At 40.4% G+C, this 25,675-nt stretch overlaps 1 protein-coding gene across 1 annotated transcript in view; it reads left to right on the top strand.

The window, feature by feature from the left end:
* cacna2d3a (calcium channel, voltage-dependent, alpha 2/delta subunit 3a) overlaps positions 1-25,675 on the top strand; it is a 226,562-nt gene that overhangs the window by 98,739 nt on the left and 102,148 nt on the right. Inside the window, exons 12-18 of the mRNA XM_016566342.1 lie at positions 4,256-4,334; positions 11,429-11,562; positions 12,200-12,217; positions 16,795-16,866; positions 17,566-17,646; positions 21,650-21,724; positions 22,995-23,078. Of these exons, the coding sequence (XP_016421828.1) occupies positions 4,256-4,334; positions 11,429-11,562; positions 12,200-12,217; positions 16,795-16,866; positions 17,566-17,646; positions 21,650-21,724; positions 22,995-23,078 (543 nt within the window). The remainder of the gene's footprint in view (positions 1-4,255; positions 4,335-11,428; positions 11,563-12,199; positions 12,218-16,794; positions 16,867-17,565; positions 17,647-21,649; positions 21,725-22,994; positions 23,079-25,675) is intronic.

Raw genomic sequence — 25,675 nt, 5'->3', positions numbered from 1 at the left:
TTGACTCTTAAATTTTATAAAGAATATCTCTTTGGATTTGAGACTTTAGTCTTTGCAACTTTACAGACCTTCTTTATGCACCAAGAGCTTGTAACACTCCAAAGAGAAAGGACAAATTGAAATCGCATCATATGACCCCTTTAACTGTTCGTGAGGTAGATGGCCTGAGGGAAGAAACTGTTCCTATGTCTGGCTGTTTTGGTGCTCAGTGCTCTGTAGCGTCGACCAGACGGCAGCAGTTCAAAGAGGCAGTGTGCTGGATGTGGCAGAGTGATTTTGCCAGCCCTTTTGCTCTCTCTGGATGAGTACAGTTTTTGGAGGGTGGAGAGGGTTGTACCTATGATTCGCTCAGCTCTCTGGACTATCCGCTGCAATCTTCTAAGGTCAGTTTTGGTAGCCGAGCTCAATCAGTCAGTTATTTAGCCAAGCACCATGGCAGCCGTTTGTGGCGCCATCTTGATACATACAGTACATGTGACCCTATTGTTTGATATAAGTAGCCCTCATGTTGCCATTGTTTCTGGTCTAGCTTTGTATTGTGTACCTGCTGTTGGTGAGTTGTGTTTCTGTTCATGGCAAGTCTGTTCAAGTCAAGTCAAATCTTTGATTGTACTTTGGATTTTACTGTTTCAATAAATTGCACATGGGTTCATCTCAACTTGCCTTCAGTGGACAGCAGAAATGATAATTGGTGTGCACCTGCCCAACCTTCAGGACTTGTACATCTCCAGAGTGAAGAAACGGGCAGGAAGCATCATCATAGACCACTTTCACCCCGGACACAACCTGTTTGCACTTCTCCCTTCAGGCAGACACTACAGATCTCGGTGCCCTAGAACATCTAGGCATAAAAACAGTTTTTCCCATGCCATCTCCAGCTTAAACAGATAGCACAGGAATTATTACTTGTGTTCTGTAATTCAAGTACTATATAAATACATATGCATATTGTCAGGGAAAATACAGATTCAGTTTGCAGGTAACAGAACAAGTTTATTACGCTCTCACGGAGCAATAAGGAAAAATCAACGGGAACACAAAAATAGAGGAAGTCCCAAATCAAAGTCCACAGGGCCAAGAAAGAGCCTCTCAGCAGGGACCGATCCTAGCGTCATCCGTGATGCAGCGTCAAAGTTGCACGGACCAGAGCGTCGTTCGTGACGCAGCGTAGAGGACTCACTGAGCTCCCCGATGAGAGCGTTGAGCGTGCAGAGAGGGGCTAGGGCGATGTCTCAGAATCTCGACAGAGCTAGAGATAGCCAGGGCAGGTAGCAGAACAGATATCGACTGGCAGGATAAGAAGAAGTTCAAAAACAAAAACAAAACAGCACTCAGGCCTAAAAAGAACAACACGGCAAGACAAAGCAAACATGACAAGAAGGTCACGAGCGAAGCGTTGCACAACATACAACAACGGTCTGACAAAAGACTAAGGATCTAAAATAGGGGAGGGTTAATGAGGAATGAATGGCAACAGGTGTGACAGAAAACACAAAAGAGAATTAAGGACAACGAGTGGGAGGGGACAACGCCATACAGACAGCGGAGCAGATGGTGAGCTGTCAAAACAAAACCCATGTGCTCAGAGACCAAGCACACAGACACAGAAAAAGACAAAACACAGCAGATCAGACCGAAGTCATGACACATATCTCTATATTGATACAGCTGTATAAAGAGTAAATAATGCACACATCTGTACATAAATCTTCTGTTCCAGATTCATATACATTATTATTATTATTATTATTAGTTACTGTAAAGTCTAAGGGTGTATTCACACCTGTCTTGTGTGGTTCGATTGAATCGAACTCAAGTTCGTTTCCCCCCTTGGTGCGGATCTTTTGGGCAGGTGTGAATACAGCAATCGTACTCGGGAGTGGACCAAACAACCGTACCCAGACCCAGCTGAAGAGGTGATCTCAGTCCGCTTCCAAACGAACTCTGGTACGGTTGAATGGATGAACCAATGAATGGATGACATTAAGCACACGTGTGGTTTTGTTTACAATTTCTGGTTCACTTGGAAAAAGGGCAGTGTGATAGCGAACCGCACCAAACAAAAAAAATCAACATTGTATTTGGTCCGGACCAAAGCAAGTGAACTAGCGGACTTTCCTGATGTGAATACACCCTTATTTAATATTTTCTGTTCTCATGTCAGATATGTATGCTTGTATGTATGTATACATACATGTATGTACCAAGAGCACCTTAAAACACAACAAATTCCTTGTGTGTCTGCGCACACTTGCCGAATAAAGCTGATTCTGATTCTGATTCTATCGTTACAACCATTTAAAACTGTTGCTTAATGTGGCAGTACTATGGTGCAGTGGTGTTATGAAATCATACCAAGGTACTTTGATATGTACTTTTTTGAATTATTACCATGTTGTAGAGGTACTTGTAGATGTTTTTGTGTTTTAATAGATCCTCATGATCCAGATTGAATCAGAAACTGATTCAAACCATTTTCTTTAACCTGCCTGACGTATAAGAACCAACTGATGAATCAGGTATACTAAATAAACAACAGGAAATGACTGCAGGAATACTGTGAGGAATAAATAAATGTTCCTCAGGTCAGTATTTTGTGTGCTTTTTTGGCAGACAAGAACAGTAATGTTTTAGTGGGGCTGGTGCTGGTGGCAGGACACATGAGGCAGAGTTTAAACACGTACTGAATTATGCTTTGTAAAAAAAAAGCACCCCAGTGTGAGCCAATATGGTGTTCTTTTGTGCATCTCCCCCAATCACGCTTTTATTGTTCCCCACATGTATAACACTGTTAATGCTTCCCTCGCTCAGCATGTCTAATGTCTTCCGGGGTGGTCTGAATCTCCTGAAAAGCTGTTTCACACTTATTGGACGTATTGCTAGTGGTTCTTTGCAGTTTACATTAAACTACTGTAATACCTTCTTTAATCCAAAATGCCATGCAATGATACCTTTATACCTTAGATCATAATTGTCTGTTGAGTGCAATGACATTGGTAAACCGTTGAAAATCTTTTAAAACAATCTAGAATCCATTTTGATTTTCATGAGCTTTGAGTTTTGATACCCTAAAGTGGGACTGTTTGAGGCAGAGAAGATTTAAGAACCCAAATGTCAATCATTTGGAAATTATCCATATGAATTATTAATACAAACACTCACTAGCCATCACAAGTCCCTAACTGCTGAACCAAAGGAGTCTGACCCTATCCCAAATTGCACTGTAAACCCTTGCAGTGTTCCTCAGAGTCCACATTTACATGATGTAATGCCATTTAGACTGTTGGATACAAGTCTGCTGTGGAGCCTAAAATGACAAATGGGAAACACAAATGGCACACTTTTCAGTCTCGTGGACTTAACAGACATGGGTGTCTAGGAGCATAGTCAGCAGTCAGCAAGACTCTAGGTGAACATTAACTGTGCCATTAGGGACAGGGCCACAGTTTGTTGCTCAGGGTTCTTGCGGTGGACTACCTGCCTCTTTCCAGTTCATTAATCGTTTTTCTCATTCTTTAAGGTCTCTTCTTAAACATCATCTCTGCTTGCCCACTCATGCACTTCACTATGTACAGTACATTTGTCACCATCCAATTCCCCCCCCATTAACACATATATTAGTTGGGTTAAGAAATCCATGGCAGAAAACAAGAAATTAAAATTGGTGTAGACCCTGTGTTCTCCACTATTAAGGGGCAACCGCAGTACTTCTTATGTGACCTCCAGTATGTCATACAGCACCTCTCTCTTCACCTCAGTATTCCTGTATGTGTGTGTGTGTGTGCATGTGGTTTATCTCAATGGCAGCACATAATGAGGCACAGAGAATGTGGAAGCAGCATTCATTCAATAATATGCTAAGTGATTGCAATTGGTTCTGTTATGGATCAGATCTGGTATGTTTTTCATGTGACTGATGACTTTAGGGTCTTAGTGTATGTTAGTTATAGGCTTTATTCTTGAATGGTGTTTACCAACAGAACATATTCAAACATTTCTAATGCAATGTGCACTGTAAATATGACTTCAGATTACATCCATTATCATCATAGTTTATTTTTTATTTTTATTGTATCACAAAATAACTTTAATTGTTTGGTTGGCCAAACTTTTATTGAAGCTAAACAATTAAAGAGTAAACTAATTAGATGCAGTCAGGGTACTGTGACTTATCTGCTGTTAAGGGATTGTACATTAGCTTAATCTTGAGCGATTAAACATGACTGACAGCTAACCTAAGCTCTCCTGTCTGCAGGTGCGTGTGTTCCCTTACCTGATTGGTCGGGAGTCTGCCTTTGCTGATAACCTGAAATGGATGGCCTGCGCTAATAAAGGTTAGGCTTACTCATTCTTCCTCATGCAGCTCTGTAAACATTTCCTCAGCTGATTAACGAACAGTGAAAGAATGACCTGATCTCCACATGTGTGTGTAGTGAAAAACGTCTAGGCTACGTATGTAACCCTCGTTCCCTGAAGGAGGAAATGTAGATGTTACGTCAGAACAGACTGACGAATGGGGTCTCGCCCGAGAGCCCAATCACCTTAGAGCGGTAATAGAACGAGCCAATGGTACGCTGAGTACCTTGGTCTGCGGAATTTGCATCGCGAGCTCCGCCCCGCTGTGTGGGTATATAAGGAGCAGCGCGAGCAACTCGCATTCAAGTCTTTGCTGAGGAGCCGAGCCATGTGACCTAGCCGTTCAGCGGAACAGCAATTGTGGCAAAGGGATGTAACGTCTCCATTCCCTCCTTCAGGGAACGAGGGTTACATACGTAACCTAGATGTTCCCTTTCAGTCGGTCACGTTCGACGTTACACTCTTCCAAAACGCCACAATGGCTGTCTTCCAGTAACCTGCGTAAGTGATAGCACCCTGTCGTGAAGCCAGTTCTGAGGTACCCAGCCCGCAGGGTGGATATGTTTCAACGTCAGAGATGGCAAGGGTGGCTTGCCAAGGGAAAGACACATGCTGCCGAGAGAGACTTACTGTGGAAATACACACGTGGGATTACCCAAGAGGGGAACCACAACCCATGGAAGCACCTAGTCTAACACAGGGGCTGACGGACAGGGCATGCACGCAAGTGCTCGACATAACAGTGCTGGAGGAACCCAGGGTTCTGAACTGTGGAACTCACCTGAGGAGAATAGCACACGCATCCAGTCTGTGGAGTGGAATGGCGCAGCAAGCGAATTGACACAGAGCAGGTCCTGTTTATTGGCCTGAAGGGTGTCGCCCAGCCCACAGCTCTACAGATGTCTGTTAGCGAGGCGCCATGTGCCAGCGCCCAGGAGGAAGCCACACTCCTAGTTGAGTGAGCTCTCACCCCTAGGGGGCATGGCAGGTCTTGAGCCTGATAAGCCAAGACAATAGCATCCACTATCCAGTGAGCAGTGCCAGGGCTGGGTCTGCCTCCTCCGGGGGCAGTGCTTGCAAGTTCACCACCTGATCTCTAAAAGGAGTGGTGGGAACTTTGGGCACGTATCCAGGCCGGGGTCTCAAGATAATGTGAGAGATGGCCGACGCGAATTCCAGGCACGCTTCGTCAACTGAAAATGTCTGCAAGTCCCGAAGCCAAAGCCGTCAGGAGCAAAGTTTTCAATGATAAGAATTTTAGCTCCACTGAAAGCAGGGGTTCGAAAGGAGCTCTCTGCAGTGCGGTGGTGCCCTCGGTCAGGGAGTAAAACAACTGGCAGTGGGAATTGTCTGGAGAGGCAAACAGGTCTACCTGAGTGTCTCCAAAGCGTTCCCAAATCAGCTGAACCAACTGGGGATGGAGTCTCCATTCCCCGGGGCAAGACTGCTGTTGTGAGAGCTCGTCGGCAGCACGATTGAGCCTGCCTGGGATGTGAACGGCACGGAGCGACCTCAGATGCTTCTGACTCCACAAGAGGAGATGGCAAGCGAGTTGCGACATGCGACGGGAGCGTAGACCGCCCTGATGGTTGATGTACGCTACGGTCGCAGTGTTGTCCGTACGGACCAGAACGTGCTTGTCCTTCAGCAGGGCCTTGAAGCGGTGCAGAGCAAGCAGTACTGCTAGCAACTCGAGGCAATTGACATGCCACTGAAGTCGGGGTCCCGTCCAGGAGCCTGACGCAGCATGTCCGTTGCACATGGCACCCCAGCCCATGGGAGAGGCATCTGTTGACACAACAACATGCCTGGACACTGGTTCTAGGGGAATACCAGCCTGTAGAAACGAGAGGTCCAACCACGGGGTGAAGGTTCGGCGGCAGGCCGGAGTGATGATCACTCGGAGAACATGAACCATCCTCGCAAAAGATGCAAACACAACCCGTATACTCTTTTAGATAAAATAAGCTATTTCAGAGGTGCTAAAGCGCTCAGGGGAACACAGGAGCTGGAAAGAAGAAGCAGGAAGCTCTTCAACGAACCGCTGAATCGCGCTGTCACACGAACACCACTGAAGACTCGTTGCAAAACACTCCGGTGATACCAGCAGAGAGATGTGCTCGGCTCCGAAGCGAAAGCTTGAATGCGAGTTGCTCGCGCTGCTCCTTATATACCCACACAGCGGGGCGGAGCTCGCAATGCAAATTCCGCAGACCAAGGTACTCAGTGTACCATTGGCTCGTTCTGTTACCACTCGAAGGTGATTGGGCTCTCGGGCGAGACCCCATTCGTCAGTCTGTTCTGACGTAACGTCGAACGTGACCGACTGAAAGGGAACAGAACCTACATTTGTCTAAAATTGCTCTTTTCAATTTATTCAAGTTAAAACAATGGCTTGTGTATAGTGTATGAATTATTATTTTATAGCTTATGAATATTATACTTCTTATGAATAATCATACTTTATCATGTCTTTGTGTGTGTGTGTGTGTGTGTGTTCATGTCAACTCAACCCAGACCAGAGGTCCCCGGTTAAAATTTTTGATTTTTTTTTCTGTTAAAAGAAATATATAAATGAAGGAGAAAGCCTGAATATTAAATGTAATGGATGTACTGTACAGTATATTTACTAAGTAATCATCTGTTTTGTAGAGGGGGTTCAAAATGACAATTTTCACCTGAGATTCAGAGCCAAATTACAAGGGGGTAAAAATGACTTCAGAAAGACGGCAGCATCATTATGTTATTTTTACACAGAGATTGGTAGCTCCATTAGTAAAATCTGTTGACTTTAGCAATTATTGTTGCATTATATGCCAATGGTTACAGTTAAAAAATAGGAAAAATCACTTCTTGTTGATTATTTTTCCCTTGAGGTTTGCGTGCCTGTAATTCAAGAGGCATTAACGATATCTTATCTTATAAAGATATTTTAGTTCTTAAAGCGGTCATCGGATGCGACATGCAGTTTTACAAGTTGTTTGAACTGAAATGTGTGTTGGCAGTGTGTGTACACAACCACCTTATAATGATAAAGATCCACCCAGTGTTTTTTTTAATCTCATTAAATGATTTCCTCTTTCTCATATCAAACCATTCTCAGATGCCTGTCTGTGTGACATCACACAGACCCAGGCCCCTCCCACGATTGTTGATTGACACTAGCGTTTTACCTTAGACCCACCCTGAGTGAGCTGTCATCAGTCCGCCATTGTTTCACCACCGAAGCATGAGTAGACAAGAATGGCTCCTAAGCGATTGAGGTGCTCTCTTGTTGGATGTAATAATGAACATAGCAGTCGTCATTTACTCCCGACATCTGAGCCACTGAAGACACAGTGGATTACCTTTATTTTTGAAGGGAATGCGCCCCCAGATCTATCTAAATGCCTCTATGTTCGCATAAATCATTCGTGATACAGCCTCACCTACAGAAGAAGTGAGTATAAGGTTCTTTTATGAATCTTTGCAAATCGCCTTTCCTAATAACGGGCTAGTTAGCAAGTTCCGCAACTAAAGTAAACAGTCTCATGAGAACGGCTCATCACCCCACGGAAGAGAGGGGCGGGGGCAGCAGAGCTCATTAGCATTTAAAGGGAAATGCACCAAAACGGATCGCTGTGAACAGAGCTGTTTTTGACAGGATAAAAAGGGCGTTGTTTTATACTACCATTGAGAAATTATAACCAAAATATCTTATAGACTTTTCATTAAGACCCTAAAGAATTATATCAACTTGTGGAAAATGGGCATCCGATGACCCCTTTAATTTTCAATGTGGCTCCAAGAGTAAATTGTTAAATTGTACATTTTCAGTTGTCAAAAACCAAATGCATTCAGCTGATACTTTTTTTCATATAAAGAGAAATGTCTGAAGAAAAAAAAAAGAATAGTTCTGCCATCAAACTCTACTTGTGTTCTAATTGGTTAATTCAAGTCAACATTCCCAGACAATCGGAATGACATAGTCATTACTGTTTACCTATATAACCAGGACATATTCAATGAATGCTATGTCTGCACGCTATGCATGTCCTCATTTTAGCCCACCGCCTCCACAGCACCGCCTGCCTAGATCTGCTAAGGGGATCTTCCTCTATCTAGCAGCAGCATGTTTCCTTTTAATTTTATGACCTAAGCATTTAGCAGCAGCATCGTAGCAGATCTAGTCCGCCAAGACCAAACCTATGCACATTATATTTACATTATTAAAATTAAAATTTATAATGTACCCCACGAGTTGTCATGACTGAAATAATGTTAAAACTAGACATATCTTGTTTCCCTCTATCAAAACAATTGCATAGGACATACCTATCCAAGTGCCATAAATTAGGGTGACCATACGTGCCATTTTCCCAGGACACGTCCTGGCCAGGATTTCTATATTGCCTAAAATATCTAGGTTTTGGCTTTGTTTGCGTGTGCAGACCGATTGGTGTATGACATCAAAATACCATACAGACGGTTAGGCTTTCGAAACGCTCTCGAGGTACTTTGATGTCAAACACTGATCGGTCTGAGCCGCACTGCTTTTAAGTCGAACACACCTAATATGTACGCGTAATTGCATCGCTTTGACCGTAGATCCCACCTTCTCACACACACCATGATTGGTCCATTATGTACAATGCCTGCATGTTATTGGTCAAACTACTTTTCGATCATTACCTTCAGCAAGCATGAAAACAGGAAAAAACAAAGCCAAAACAAATCCTGGCAAGGACGCGTCCTGGGAAAATGGCACGTATGGTCACCCTACCATAAATATTCTTTTTCCAATGTTTGCGTGCCTGTACCTCTAGAACAGTGATGGGCAAACTTGGCCCTTCCAGGCCACTTTCCTGCAGAGATTTGATCCAACCCTGATATGACTCACCTGCCTGTAGCCTTCTAGTAGTCTTGAAAACAGTGATTAGCTGGTTCAGGTGTGTTTGATTAGGGTTGGAGCTAACCTCTGAAGGAAAGTGGCCTGGAAGGGCCAAGTTTGCCCAACCCTGCTCTAGAAGAATTAAAGATATCTTTATAGCTTTTTAAATTCTGTTTCTTAATATACTTTTCTTTCATAAACTTAATGTTTAAGACCCTATGTGGTTCAATCCTAAAGATATGGGGAGTCCAATGCGACTCGATGTCCAAATTGTGAAATTGTACCTATTTTCAAGGATTGAAAACCAAATGATCACTTAGCATACAGCTGATACTTATTTCATTTAAAGAACAATGTATGAAAAACAAATAATATTTAAAGTAGAAATATATATTGTTTCCCTCCATCCAAACAACTGCATAGAACATACCTATCTGATTGCTATCTGATTGCTAAAATTGTTCTTTTCCCAAAGTTTGCACACCTGGAATTCAAGAAGTAATTTTAGATTCTCGTTTCAAAGAAACTTTTCCTTTGGAATCTTAATTTTAAAGGCACTATATAGTTTGATCCCAGAGATATTAGGAGCCTAGTGCAACTCGGTGTCCAAATTGTTGAATATTACAGATTTTCAACAGTCGGACTCGGAAACCAAATGTGATTTTGTGTATATCTAGTCATGAGTCATGACTGTTGATACTGCAAATATGCAAATAAGAACAGTAACCCAGGGTTTATGAATGTATGTGTGACATGTCAGATAATAAATAACCAGAATTCATTCTTAACTCCGGGATAAGGTCAAGGAAAACAGACTCAGATAATGTGGTGAAACAACACAGGATTGTTTATTGTGACAATCAGTACTCTAGGTGAATATATAAGCACCAACAGAGCAGGTAAGGTAGAAAAAAATTAGCACTTTTTCAGTATATTGGCAAACACAAGGGGAGTTGTTGGAGACTGGAGCAGTAAATTGGCAGAATTCAAAAAGGCAGTGGAAATGTGTGCTGTGCTCAGATGAGTCCACGTTTCAGCTTGTTCTTGAAAAACAGTCATCAAATTATCAGTCCCAAAGACCAAAGGGACCATCCAGACTTTCACCAGCTACAGATGCAAAAGCAAACATCTGCCGCCAGAAAGGCTGTGTCTAACAGTGCAAACCTGATGGCAAAGGTAATGGATCCCTCGATCATTTCTGTCAGATCGGCTCTAAGGAAGTTCACTATCCCCCAGTCCTCTTATCTAGAGTCTGCTTGTGTCAGCTCCATCCCCTGACCACAGTCCTGGGCCTGCTCTAGCCCCTGAGTCTGCATTGGAACCCACTCACACCCCAGAGTCAAGTACAGAGGCCGCTATGTTCTTCTGTGTTCCACGTCCCCTTGATGCAGCCAAGCTTCCTGCACTGCTGGTACCTCCCAAGCTCCCTGAATCCTTGAGTCGCTGACACCTCCAGAGCTTCCTGAACTTCCAGCACCTCCATGGTGTCCTGTATTACTGGTGCCGTCCTGGAGGCTCTCTAATTGGCCCGTATCACCATAGTCATCTGTCAGTCACCTGCTAAGACTGTGTTTTTGTATTAGTGAAATGTTTCTTACTTTGAGTCTTGTATTTTGCAACTTGTATTTTGTTTATGATGTCATGTCTCCTTGTAGTTTTGTTTCCTGGTCTTTGTAGTTATCTTTCTATTATCCCTGTCCTAATTGTCTTTAGATGTTCCTTGTTATCCCTTGATTAGTTATATATTTAAACTTGTGTTTGCCATGGTCTTTGGTCGATTGTTGTTTGTATTCTTGGGCTTTGTGCTGTGTTCCAGGTTTCTCTGATCATGTCATTGATTGCTTCACATTTGGATATTAAAAAAAAAATAGTATAATGCTTTTGTCTGCCTTGATTTGTATTCTATCATCATGTTATGATTATGATTATGAGGTTTGTTGACAGCAACATTGCTTAGCACGTTCTGTAGGCTGACTGTTTGGCTGTATGCTTTAGAATGTGCGGGATCCTGCACAAAATTTGATTTCCTATGTTAGTGTAGAATTAGCATGTCAACAAATCCTGTATACTCTCACTCATGACAGCAGACAACAAATCACTGAGTGTTTTTAATTTTGTACATAGTTTTAAAATTGTGTGTACGCATTCACACATCAATGAATATTTATAATTATAATTTCACTTTTTTTCCTGTGTTGTCAGGTTATTTTACCCAGATCTCCACACTGGCAGATGTTCAGGAGAATGTGATGGAGTATCTGCATGTGCTCAGTCGGCCGAAGGTCATTGATCGAGAGCATGACATGGTGTGGACAGAAGCCTATGTTGATAACACTGTAAGTGACTCATTTATGTTTTTTACATTTTTTTCATGTGAAAATCCACATATAAATCATTGTTAACCTTATGAACCCCATGCACACAGAGAAGAGTATTGTGTATTGTGCAAACCAAAAGTGCAGTGTATTTGAATACACTGTCTGTACTGTTTTTTTTTATGCAGATCAGGCTACAGTGCAAACGTTCCCATATTCTCTAAGCTGAGCACAATTTGTACTGCGTAGTTTAGATTTTAGTTCAGGAGCCGAGTGCACCCGTAGAGCAGTCTCCTCACTCAATAGCATTTGAGGGGGTGTTTAAAGCTTTGATAAAGGTGGTAGCTAAACTTAGCATCGAGTGGCCTAAGGAAAGAATGAAAGCGCCTCGTAGTAAACTTGACGAATGTTTCCTGACTAGTGGTCGGGCCCAGCCACCAAAGAGAAATTGTTAGGAGGCTTAGGAGGCTGACCTGCTGAAGGAGCTGAGTGCCGGCAAGGGCCTCATAAAATGGATAAAATTAATGGAGCTTTTACCTCTCCTTAACTTCCAAATATATTTCAGATCCAGACACCACTTTAGGAAGTAATGACAAGGAGAAGTTGTAATATGTGTGTGCGCACTCATTTGATCGTAGTTTGTCTTTTGTCTTTGTAGCGTCCACAGGCTCAAAAGGTAAAGGTTTAATTCACATTTTGATTGTGATTTAGCGGTGTTTCTACATAGCACATTAACCCATTACGTGGATCTGCTTTGTTACATTATATTGTGTGCAGTTTGGACAAGTTTTCATTCTTATTTGACTTCTCATGAACTTTTTTTTTTTTAAGTGATGACTTTGTGTAGTCTATATCACTGCCATACTTGATTTTCCAGTCATCTGTGCACTCAGAGTATCTGTATTGCAGTTAGTGGAAGTCTTTGTATGTGTTGGCAGGGACAGACGTCACTTGCCCAAAATTACACATCACCTCTTTCTTTACTGGTTGCCTGGCTTGACGGAACTATGAAATTCTGTTGCTGATGTACAATATTCTTAAAAGTAGAACAGTTCATCGTCTCATAGTTTTACTAGTTTACCTAAAGGATGTACCTACATTTAGCTTCTTGAATTTTTTCTGTTTCTGCTGTTTTTTCATTAAACAGCAGAACTTTAGTTTCTTCAAAACACAATATATTCTTCCAAACATTGTCACACTCTGCTATTCTGCTGGAGTGACACTAACTAAACGAATAAAAAAATGTCATAAGATCCCTTCGGTAAGCTGACCCTTGTTAAAAAATAGTAAACTTCAGCATACCTTTAAAATGAGTACTTATTGTGGAAATATACACTGCTTAAAAAAAAATTAATGGAACGCTTTGAAAACACATCAGATCTCAATGGGGAAAAATATCATGCTGGATAATATCTATACTGATATGGACTGGGTAATGTGTTAGAAACGAAAGGATGCCACATCGTTTGATGGAAATTAAAATGATCAACCTACAGAGGGCTGAATTAAAAGACACCCCGGAAATCAAAGTGAAATGATTTGTAGCAGGCTAGTCCATTTTGCTGAAATTTCATTGCAGCAACTCAAAATGGTACTCAGTAGTTTGTATGGCCCCCATGTGCTTGTATGCATACCTGACATGCATGCATACTTGATGCTATACTCTGATTAAAAAGTGTTCCTTTCATTTTTTTAGCAGTATATTTCAAAAGAATACACTTAGGTACAAACTGAATGTGATGTTTTCATAACTTAACTGCATGTTATTTACAATTTTATGAAAATATATTACAGTTTAAATTTATATTAAATGAAGTTAGTTGAATTTAAGAGTGTTTTTTTTTTTCATCTAAGTAGGACGTAAGTACATTGTTATAATACATTTAATAATAACTTAAGAGGTCAGCTCTGAAAAAGATCATGAAACTTCTCTGTTTTAGAATGCATATTGAGCATCAGTCAACCATATTAACCAAAAACTGATTTCAGTGACATATCTGATGACTAATTATTTTTTGTTCAGTATCATAGACAATAAGCATGAGCATCTGGATGATGCTCTGAGTGTGTGTAGTGTTCTCAAGAGTCTGAGTTATTGTTGTGCTTCCAAATTCTCACCACAACCCAGCTCAATCATCCATCATTTTACAGCCCATTTACTCCTCCAGAGACATCGAGAGAGTAGAGTAAATAAGAAAAGAATATATATGACAGTTTAAGCTGATTTGTCTCTCTTCCACTAATGCGCAGCTCATTGCCCCATTTCCGACGTCTTGTGAGAATGTATGATTGTGACTTTCGGATGTTTACAGATCATGAATTCATCAAATGAGTTATTGTGAATGTGTAATTGTGCATGAATCGTGCATATGCATGTGTGTTGCTGCAATCAGACAAGCAGACTGTGACGGTTCTGATTTAGATACAGATGATAAAGCTCTTCTCCAAGTCACTCTCTGCCATCAGCCACAGAGTCCCTAGCAGCTGAGCCGCATCCATCCACACCTGAGCATGAGGTCACATGATCTGAGTGCACATGAGTCACTGCGTTCAGAGATTCATTACCATTTTATCACAGATTTCACATTATTCATGTGAAGTTATTATAGTGTATCCTTTATTGATTGTGTCCGCTATTATATTTGCTGTTGCAGTGTTACCACAGGTAACGGTCTTCATTATTAGCCTATAGTTATTTATAACTTGCAAATTATACAGCTCACATAATATAAAAAAACGTTAGCGTCGGCGATTGGCCCTACCACGCCACTGAACAACAACAATAATAATAATCCTATCCTTATTCCAATAAAAGTAATGATAATGTCACAAGTAGCTTAGCACTGTGACAAATAAAGGGAACAGCAAGAGTTGTCTGAATAACCTAAATATGTGTTATTACAATAAAAAGCAAAACAAACAAATAAACAAAAAAATTAACAATTAAAACGTCAGTTAATAGAAAAGGCATGTCCAGCAAACAAGAAAAAAATGGTGTAACTAACTGATGAACATCCGTAGTATGATGCATTGTTGAAGAAAGTAACCAACTAGTCATGACTGTTTCCCGAAATCATGTGTGCACATCCCTCAGATGAACCATGATGGTTCAGCAGAATAAAGGACTGCCATTATCACCGTCGCACACAGGCAATGCTCCCTCTAAGCTGTGCACGAACACGGCCATGCACAGGACATTTGAAGAAATAAGTTGAGAAAGCCATTTGATTGAATTCTAGTAAATGCAAAATAATTGCAATGCTTGGGCAAACTGCTACAGAGTTGGTGTCGCTATAGAACCGGTGAATGCGGTTTAGAGGTGTCATAGAAAGAGAATGATGTGTGCCAAATCAGTCGCTCTAGAAATCGGACGAAATAGCTCAACACAAGAGCCAACGCAAACGTGCTTCTCAAAGGGAAGGCTGCATCCTACCAAGGTTGCGTCCTTCCTAGTTCAGTCTTGTAGGCTATAGAGTCCTCCTCGACATTAAATACTAGTCTGTCTAGTAAGTGCGCATGGCTACGTCACATACGCCGCCCTCACTGGCACAGCACGAAAATACTAATAAAACTTAGTTTTTGAAAAATACTTTATATTATCTTTAAATTATTTGGCTTTCTGTTAATGTAATGCAATGAATCACAGCTGTCTTATCAAAACTCAAAGGGCCAGTTTTATTAACAGCTTGTGCAGCACAAACCGTCTTTTGGCGTTAAAATAATACTGTCAGGATTTACTAAAGATGCGCAGTGATGAATTAGCACTGAAAAGGCGTGGACAGTTATTTTTGCGCCTGACCTTATTGAATATGCATTTCTAGGAGTTTTCCACACGTATTAATTTATTTGGAAAGAACACATTATCCGAACATATCGTTTCCAAGCCATGTTATTTTGCCCTGTTTAGTAAAACTGGCCCCAAGACATTTACAGGTACACACAGGTGTAGTAGTGCGCAAATATGGGGATGTTTTAGATAACTGTAAAAGAATTCACATGTTCATGTTTTTTGAAAATGTTTTGAAATTATATTATAAGCCTAATAAATAATTGACCTCAATAACTGCTTAATTTTTTCATATTAGCTATATTATTATATTATATTATTATAAAGAATTGAACTGTTCTGCGTGACATTTTTAAAAATGATTTTTAATAGATTTTTTTGGTAACAAATGTTTTCTCAGGTAACCTGAAATGTGCATCATTTAGTTACATCAAGGGTCAAATAAAATATAAATAGCACATTAAAGTGAATTTACACACTTTTTGTGTGTGTGTGCTGTACAGGTCTGGTATAAAGAATGTTTTTGCTCAGGTGGCCGAAATGTCTGCCCAATAGGGAAAAATTTTGCTCGGCAAGAAAAAAAAAACAAATAGAGTGAACATTGCACACAGGTGATGAAGTAAAAATGTTGAGATAAATTTGACTTTAATATCAGAATATTATAATTCATTTACACAAACAAAACAAAACCGTTCATTTTTTTTTTTTTAAATCACGTTATGCAGGTGGTTCAGGTGTGTTTACTAAGAGTTGGAGCTAACCTCTGCAGGGCTGTGGCCCTCCAGGAACTGAGTTTGACATCACTGGCATAGCATACTCCCGTGTATGGTTTATTCAATCAGGAGCATTGCCCTTAACTTAATTTCTCAGAGATGCTGCTGTAACTATATATAATAGATCGATTCATAGAGCAGTAGTTCCAAACACACAACCTTGTGATGCCGTTTGTTAATGTTTGTTTGAACTGGGGTTTTGGGAAACACATAATCTTTGAGCTATGTTGGTAACGATGGAACTGCTGACCATAGTTGACTAACAATGGTTTTGGGAAATGCATCCTGTAGAGTTCAGCTCCAATCCTATAAAACACACTTGGCTAACAATGTTGGCTAACACTGCCCTAGACACACATCAAAATAATAAAACTAATGTCTGAACTAGTACTATGTCCACAGCTTCATTTGCCTGAGAAACACGCTTCATTATCAGATTAAAAAAATAGACCGATCTATGATTTTCTTTATGAATTTGTTTCATTTATTTTAATTATTTTAGTGCCAAAGCACCCTAATGACTTAACCAATTTGACATTATTTCAGATGATGATGAAATAAAATGAAATGTCAAAAAAGTATCTGTTGCAGAAACAAATGTGAAAACAGATGGCCAATCACTTTCCCATGAGAACCAGGAAATTAATAACATTCATCCACGTCTTTGTTATGTGTTGTTGTGTATTTGTGTAGCTGGAAGATGCTCAGGGTCCTGTGCTCATGACTACTGTGGCCATGCCTGTGTTCAGCACCAAGAACGAGACTGTAAGTGATGCTAAACTTTGACTTCGATAATGTTAACCAGTGGCTATTTAGTCAGTATGAATGTTTTCTGTATAGCACTCATCAAACTATACTAATAGAGAGAGGAAATATGCCAAAGTAAGAAAGAAAAAATTATGTAGAAAGGTTTAATTGGAAACTGATATTAATAGTGGGGCAGTCGTGCCCTAATGGATAGAGAGTCAGACTTGTAACCCAAAGATCGCGGGTTCGAGTCTCAGGTCCGGCAGGGATTGTCGGTGGGGGGATTGAATAACCAGTGCTCTCTTCCACCTTCAATTCTACGACTGAGGTGAGACCCTTGAGCAAAGTACAAAAACCCCAACTGCTCCCCGGGCACCGCAGCATTGGCTGCCCACTGCTGCGGGTGTGTGTTTATGATGTGTCTGTGTGTGTGCACTTGGGTGGGTTAAATGCAGAGCACACATTCTGAGTATGGTACGCCACACGTCACTTTAGACTTGTCAAAACATTTAACCAATAAAGTATGATGAATCATAACAAATATTAAAGGGTTAGTTCACCCAAAAATGAAAATTAGGAAGCAGCGCCGGGCGGATGACGTATGAGTTCAGCGTTAAATGGCATTAAACAGCTCAGGGTTTCTACATCATTTTTTAAGATTTTTTTTGCTTTGCTTTTTGCTTTGATTTTTAACATGCTTGTGTTCATTGTTTTAAGAGAAATAAAGGAATTCTTCTTGGAGTAGTTGGCACAGATGTTCCAGTGTCTGAAATACTGAAGGCCATCCCTAAATACAAGGTACACAGACAAGTCACCTATAACTGTCCATTCATTAGAACTTGGACCTGTTGATTATGTGTCTAGCACCAGAGAGTGTTAGTGAATCGATGGATGGATGGATGGATGGATGGATGGATGGATGGATGGATGGATGGATGGATGGATGGATGGATGGATGGATGGATGGATGGATGGATGGATGGATGGATGGATGGATGGATGGATGGATGGATGGATGGATGGATGGATGGATGGATGGATTTCTTATTTAAATGGTCATTAGACTTGAGTTATATCATCGATATGGACCATGATTTGTTACTTGCTATTGTGGTCAAGTGGAGAAGAAGAGCCTATACCAGAACAAGATGTAAACTAAAGAAAGATAAACTTGACTTTGCCTGTTCCCTGGCAGAGGTTCTCAGACTGGCACTGGAGTGCAAATAAGTCCACCCACCAAAAGGATCACAGGTCCGTTCAATAAAGGACAAGAGATGTGGCTTCAAGTACAAAAATATATTCATTTATTTAACATACAAACAATCAATCATGTCACATCAGTAGTGAAGAACAGACCCATACAATGCACACACACTTTATAGAACCAATACAAAATGTTAAGTAGAGCTGAGACTTACTAGCTGGGAGCTGCTAATTACAGTCATTATCTGTCCTGAAACGCACAATCACACACACACACCTGCATACTTGAGTGACTGAGATGGTCGATAATGAGCATAGTAAGTGTGTTAAGTGCTACAGCTCATTGAACTGCTCACACTTAAAATGAAAGTGCTTCTTAAGGGAAAAAAAAAAGAAAAATCTTCCATCTCCCATAGGTCTAGTTCTATGGTTGCTGACTGAGGTGCCACAAAAGCTAGAGTCCTGGGAATCCAATGTTTAGCTCGAGGCTGTCGAGAATGAGCAGAGGATTTCTGTTTCTCTCTCACTCCCTAAACCATGTGCAGTGTATTTCTCAGGTGGAGTTCACACATGAGGAGTTGTGTTCAAGTCCGAAAGTTCACAATGCAATCTCTGTCAGCTTGTATAAGTTTTCCTGTTTACTGTTGCTTCAGTCACTAATAAGTTTGCGCAGTGGGCAGGCTGGCACTCATCAGGAGTCTCATCCCTTGCTTGCTTATTCTAGGAGAATAGACATGCAATTAATTTGTTGCTTTTGCATGCATTTCATTCAAGAATGTTGTGCAATTTTACAGTCAGAGAGAAGCACAAGCCTAATGACTGAGTCAGTCCACTACACGACACACTTAACGACTGACGAGTCAAAATTCTGAACGGACAAAAACGGACAAATTCTGCCGAACCAACCTACCAACTAATAAACGAACAAATAAATAAATAAATAAAGCCGTATCTGATTATATGGTCCTCCTGCATCCTGCGTTCAGTGTGGTCAGTGCCATTGGTTATAATGGGCTCTGTTTGCGATGCAACATGCACTGCTTTTCAAGCAAGATTCATGTTTATAGCCATAACCTTGGTGTGTAGAGTCATTTAAGATCATGTAATATTTTAGTTTAAGCTATGTTTCTGGCAAACAGAGCACATCCAGATTATTATGTGTAATAATTATTTACGATAAAGGCTGCTGTATAGCTGCCCAAACTTTAGTAAATGTTCATATTTAATAGTTTTCTGTCATGTTCTAGTTTGAGACTTTCTTTCTTTCTTTCTTTCTTTCTTTCTTTCGCAACACTCATATCATTGTCTAGCACACTGCACAAACAGACACAGAAAACTAATCAATGCAACCACATGCAATACTAGAAGAAAGGCAGGTTAGCAATGACACATTTCCAGGGCAAGCAAGAATACGGTATTGCTTTTCAAGCAAGATTCATGTTTATAGCCATAACCTTGGTGTGTAGAGTCATTTAAGATCATGTAATATTTTAGTTTAAGCTATGTTTCTGGCAAACAGAGCACATCCAGATTATTATGTGTAATAATTATTTACGATAAAGGCTGCTGTATAGCTGCCCAAACTTTAGTAAATGTTCATATTTAATAGTTTTCTGTCATGTTCTAGTTTGAGACTTTCTTTCTTTCTTTCTTTCTTTCTTTCTTTCTTTCGCAACACTCATATCATTGTCTAGCACACTGCACAAACAGACACAGAAAACTAATCAATGCAACCACATGCAATACTAGAAGAAAGGCAGGTTAGCAATGACACATTTCCAGGTAGTGCAAGTCCTAATACGGTATTATTCATCCTGATGATGTGACACAATAATTCGAATGGGAAGGAACAGCCTATCTCGACACACTAGTCAATGGCAGGTGGTATTAGGGAGAGGAACATTCTCACACTGTCCTAACCAGATTTGATGATGATACACAATGAGCGACAGATGATTCTATTTTTGAAATGGTTTCTATTTCTGCAACATTGCAGCTGACAGCTTAAGTACTGATTATGTTTCACATTATATAAAATGATTTAATTTGAGTTTGAATATCATTTTGTGATGTGAATGTTCTAGTTTGAGACTTTCTTTCTTTCTTTCTTTCTTTCTTTCTTTCTTTCTTTCTTTCTTTCTTTCTTTCTTTCTTTCTTTCTTTCTTTCTTTCTTTCTTTCTTTCTTTCGCAACACTCATATCATTGTCTAGCACACTGCACAAACAGACACAGAAAACTAATCAATGCAACCACATGCAATACTAGAAGAAAGGCAGGTTAGCAATGACACATTTCCAGGTAGTGCAAGTCCTAATACGGTATTATTCATCCTGATGATGTGACACAATAATTCGAATGGGAAGGAACAGCCTATCTCGACACACTAGTCAATGGCAGGTGGTATTAGGGAGAGGAACATTCTCACACTGTCCTAACCAGATTTGATGATGATACACAATGAGCGACAGATGATTCTATTTTTGGAATGGTTTCTATTTCTGCAACATTGCAGCTGACAGCTTAAGTACTGAATGTGTTTCACATTATATAAAATTATTTAATTTGAGTTTGAATATCATTTTGTGATGTGACTTGTGCACTTTGTTGCAGCAACCTTAATGAACGAGACAATGGATAATTGTTCAATTCAAGTTTATTTGTTTAGCGCTTTTCACGATACAAATCGTTGCAAAGCAACTTTACAGCAAATTAAGTCTATACAATATTTAGTAGTAGCTTAAGTGGTGACTGTCAGTTAATGTATATATGGCAGAAATGTACGGAAAAATCTATTAAAGACGTAATCAAACAGACGATGAACACTATTAACAGCAATTATTATATGATGCAATCAAACTTATAGCAAAGTCCCCAGATACTGAAAATAACTTAAAAAATTAAATAAAATTCAAACCATGAACTCTATGTAAACTCTCTGATTGTATGACTGAGTATGTATTTTGAATAATGTTAAAATATTATATATTTGATTATATCTTTATACATTTTGTTGTAAATGTGAGCAAAATCTCAAGGAAAGCCAGCTCACTCTCCGGCAATATTTGCAAAGTCTCCAGGCAGCTATTTTCTGACATGCTAAACCAACTCCTGTATTTTTTTAAAAGGAAAGGCAGGACTTGCATTACTAGAGCCGCCCTGGATACACTATATTGTGCAGTACACCATTCACAGCAATACATGTGCAGCACCTCGGCATATATACAGCAGTGTGTTTGCAGAGAGGGCCAACCCATGCATTCTTGGCTGTGATCTTTGATTGATATGTTGCATCTGGCGTGGACAGATACAGTGCTTGAATCTTATCAAATCACAACTGGTTTGAACATTGTGCCATTCTTCAGAGTGTGTGATTGGACTAAAATCGGATGAGTGCTCAACATTTTTGGTCCAGTTTACTGCAAATATTAAATGTGTAAATGTGTTAAGTGTTCATTTTGTAAACTTTTAGCATTACTCTAGATTATAGATGGCTGAAGCACTTAAAGACAAACTGACGAGGCATTTGAAAATGTGACAGTATCTCTGAATTTGATTGCTGCTTCTGGTGTGTGTGTTTGTGTGTGTGTCTGTTCACAGCTGGGAATCTATGGTTATGCCTTCGCCATCACCAATAATGGATACATACTCACCCATCCAGACTTGCAGCCTCTGGTAATGTATCGCTTGTGATGATAATAGCGAAGAAGCAGTCTTCCAGCACATGCTGAGGCTGATGGGAGAATGCATCTCATTAGAGTCATTGTGCTGTGAGCCGACAGCTGCAAACGGCCTCTGATCAACTGTTATGAGTGTTTGACAGATGATGAGATGGGAACACACTCTACTTACATCAACAGACATAAGAATCAAAACCTCCTTCATGATCTCGCTGCTGTGTGAATTGTGTCGATAAACAAAGCTGCCTGTGAAACAGTCAAACAGGGAAAGTGCTCAGGATAAACAGGATCTGTGCAAGAGGGCAATGAAAATGGTCAACACGATCACAAGCGTTTATATATTTATATGTCCTCTGCATGAATCTCACCAAGCCATTGATAAAAATTTAGGAGATATTTCATCCCAACTAAGTCAAACTGAAGGAGAATTTTTAGAGCCATTACAATTCATAACAATTAAGCATGTTCTCATCATTACCATAAGGCAAATACGTTTCTTTCTTGGTATGGTAATGTGACTAGTTACAGCATTTAATTTGTAATTTGTTTCATGTATTGTGGTAATACTTGTTATACTGCCTTTTGGTAGCATTTCTAATACTTTAATTTAAAATGATTTGTTATTTATTTAATTATTGTTATTTATTTATTTATTTTTTTGAGTGAAAACTGACATGAGAGATTTACTGGTGTCCAGGGTACAGCTGATGTCTCTGTATCTACACACACTCCCATATTCAAACTACACAATGCAACAGAAAAGCCCGCTCTTTTGTTATCTCCCATTTTAAAAGATAAGCATCTGGGGCCTGATGTATAAACGTTGCGTATCCACAAAATGGGCATGGAAATGTGCGTACGCACACATTTAGGATGAAATCTACGTAAAGTTTTATACATGAGGCCCCTGGTCTCTTCCGTTAGTTTCATTCTGCCACTGGAGGGCAGTCTATACCTGTTGCACACACCGATCCACAGAAATCTTCTTTAAAAAAAAAAGCACCAGTGACACAGTAAAGCTGTGGTGTTCTATGTTCTATTACGAAAGGAGTAACAACTTCGATAGTCTGATATCTGTGGGACAAACATTAATTAGGGTTATAGATGTTGCATTGACATATATAGAAAATATGTTTTGTTAATGATTAGCGATGAAAGAATATTGTGATGATAATAATTATGTTTACTACAGTATCACTCTAATACACATCATGTTTGTCCATGTTAAATAATATCATTGGTGTTTCCATGGCTTGTGTTTCCAGTATGAAGAAGGGAAAAAGAAGAGAAAATCCAGCTACAGCAGTGTGGATCTGTCGGAGGTGGAGTGGGAAGACAAGGAGGATGAGGTAAAATGTTGTTATTTACAGTTATAAATAGTTTAAATTAAAGTTCTGGTGGAAACATGTTTATTAAAATCTGTTAATCATAACACAGAGCCACTTTATTAAGTCCTCTGTGCTAACTCCACTTGCTACTTCTATTATCTAATAGCATAATACTCTTTCTTAATCAAAAAGTCAAAGGAGGGATTTTGTCTTTAGAATCCAATTAAGCTAAAACAAATGTATTACATAAAACTGATAATAGAGTCAGGTGTTTCAGTGAAGGAGCTTAGAATTTTGGGTTGTGCTGGTACATTATAGAGTTGCACAAAGCTAGAACAGGCTACACTAAAGACATTTTAAATCACTGTCAAAAAAAATAATTATGCTATTTTCTTAATACATTTTAAAATACTGTTGTCTGTCATGATCCCAGTCTGTGTTCCTCTGTCTTGGTTTTGTGTTTAGGGACTCTTGTTTTGAAGTGTTTTCTATTCCCGTTTGTTTCCATTCCCTTGTCTAAATACCCACACATGCGGTCTTTGCAGTTGACCACTTGACTACTCATATGATCTATTTCCTGTATTTGGCCTAAGTGCCCAAGTGAGGATGAAGACCACGAGTGTGTGTAGAACTTTTAATTACCTGATGGGGCACACTAAGTGTTGTAAAAATGCAAATGTTTACATAGCTTTATTTTTTATTTTAAATACTTTGCATTTTAAAATCAACTTCTAAATGTCTGATCAGTAGTCCCATAACATGACACAATTTAATTTGTGGTGCTTCTAATTAAGTGATGAAAAGCATTTGCAAATGTTGTACAAAATAAATATCACCACTACTCATCTTTGCACCAATAAAATGTGCAATACTGTTTTTCTACCGAATTATATGTAATAATATCTAATTATTATATTATTATTTAACTTACATTGGAAAGGTTTCCCTGACCTCTCGCGAGATCTTGGCAAAAATCTCACAATTTATTCCAAAACATGATGCATGATGGAATACACTAAGCCTGGAATAGCACGCTGGAGCGGTATTCGAGATAGTGTGGATTTAGTGTGCGTTAAGGGCACTGCGCTTTGGCGTTTTTAAGACCTGGGACAGTCTTGCGCACTTCCTGTCACGCATGGGTATTTGGACAAGGCATGTGTTTACTTGTTCAGTGCCCTGTGCTACCCTGTTTGTTGCTATAGTTACCCTCATTACCTGTCATAGTGATTCATTAGCCCTCTCCTTGTTAGCCTTATTATCTTGCGTATTTATACCACTGTGTTTCCCTTGCTCAGTGTCAGTCGATGTGTTTCTCTGTAGAAACTCTTGTTTTTGATTTCCTTGTTTACCAGTGTTTGTTTTGTTCCATTTTGTTAATAAACCTAATCTGCATGTGGATCTACCTCATCATGCTTTCGTCCAACTCAGCATTACATTGTCACACTTGGCCCTGTAAATGCCTGTTCACACTAAATGATAATTATGAACAGAGTTTAAAAGAGAGAATAGTGCAGTCTAAGATATCACTGGATTTGTCCCCCTACTGATGAATAATGAAACATTGATAATGAAACTAAACGAACCAATGCACATTGGCATGCGATTATTGCATCCAGCTGCTGCTAATCAAAGCGTGAGTATAAGTAGGCAGCAGGTGCAGTGCCACCTGCGCCCCTTCTTTTTGGCGTAGGCCGGGGCTTACCACAAGAAGACCTACCCACTCAATAAGAATGGATAGCGTGCCCGTTCCACTTGGAACCGGAACGTTGCGGAAGCCCATCCTTCCCGAAGGAGGTTTAGGAAGCACTTACACATATGAACAACCGTCTAGGAGCATATGGTAGATTAAAGGTGATTGTAACCCTCTTGAAAAATAGCAGAAACCTATAGCAATACCGTGGATTTTACATATATGGGATCCACTTAGGTCTCTACATATGGAACCCAGCCCTCTACCGGTTCTCACAGATTCATCGAGTGAGGACCTGGCGCCGGACACTCCGCCACGTCTGGCTGCCGAAGGGACGGAGGAGCTTGACAGGGTCTACGATATGGACTCTCTGGAGCGGTTTTAGCAAGCCAACCCAAAGCCGGGGCCTACCCGTTTGAGGTGAGAACACAGGAAGATACTGGCTCCACACGAAGGCTATAGAATCTAGCGAATGTGCTGGGGGTCGCCCAGCCCACAGCTCTACAAATATCTGCCAGCGAGGCACCACAAGCCAGCGCCAAGGAGGATGCAACAATTCTAGTAGAGTGAGCTCGCAACCTGCAATTGCAGCCACGTAGACTTTAAGGGTGGAGGGAGACAGCCTTCTCTCCAACCCCTGCTGCAGAAAGGACAGCATGACTCTGATCGGACATTTCCAGGGGTCTAGTCGGTGAGAAGACCACCATTCAACGAACAGGTTCCACTTCAAGGCATAAGCGTGTCTCGTAGATGGTGCTCTCGCCGAAGTGAAGGTGTCAACTACCTCTTGGGGTAGGTCACCTAGAACCTCCGCGTCCTGTCCAGGGACCAGACATTAAGTTTCCAAAGGTCTGGACGCGAGGTGCCAAACGGTGCCCCGTCTCTGAGTCAGTAGATCCTTCCTCAGAGGAATCTGCCAAGGAGGGGC

Source organism: Sinocyclocheilus rhinocerous, unplaced genomic scaffold (assembly GCF_001515625.1).
Source record: "Sinocyclocheilus rhinocerous isolate Xijiao unplaced genomic scaffold, SAMN03320098_v1.1 scaffold1023, whole genome shotgun sequence".
NCBI classification, from domain to species: Eukaryota; Metazoa; Chordata; class Actinopteri; order Cypriniformes; family Cyprinidae; genus Sinocyclocheilus; species Sinocyclocheilus rhinocerous.
This window is presented reverse-complemented; position numbering and strand designations above follow the sequence as displayed.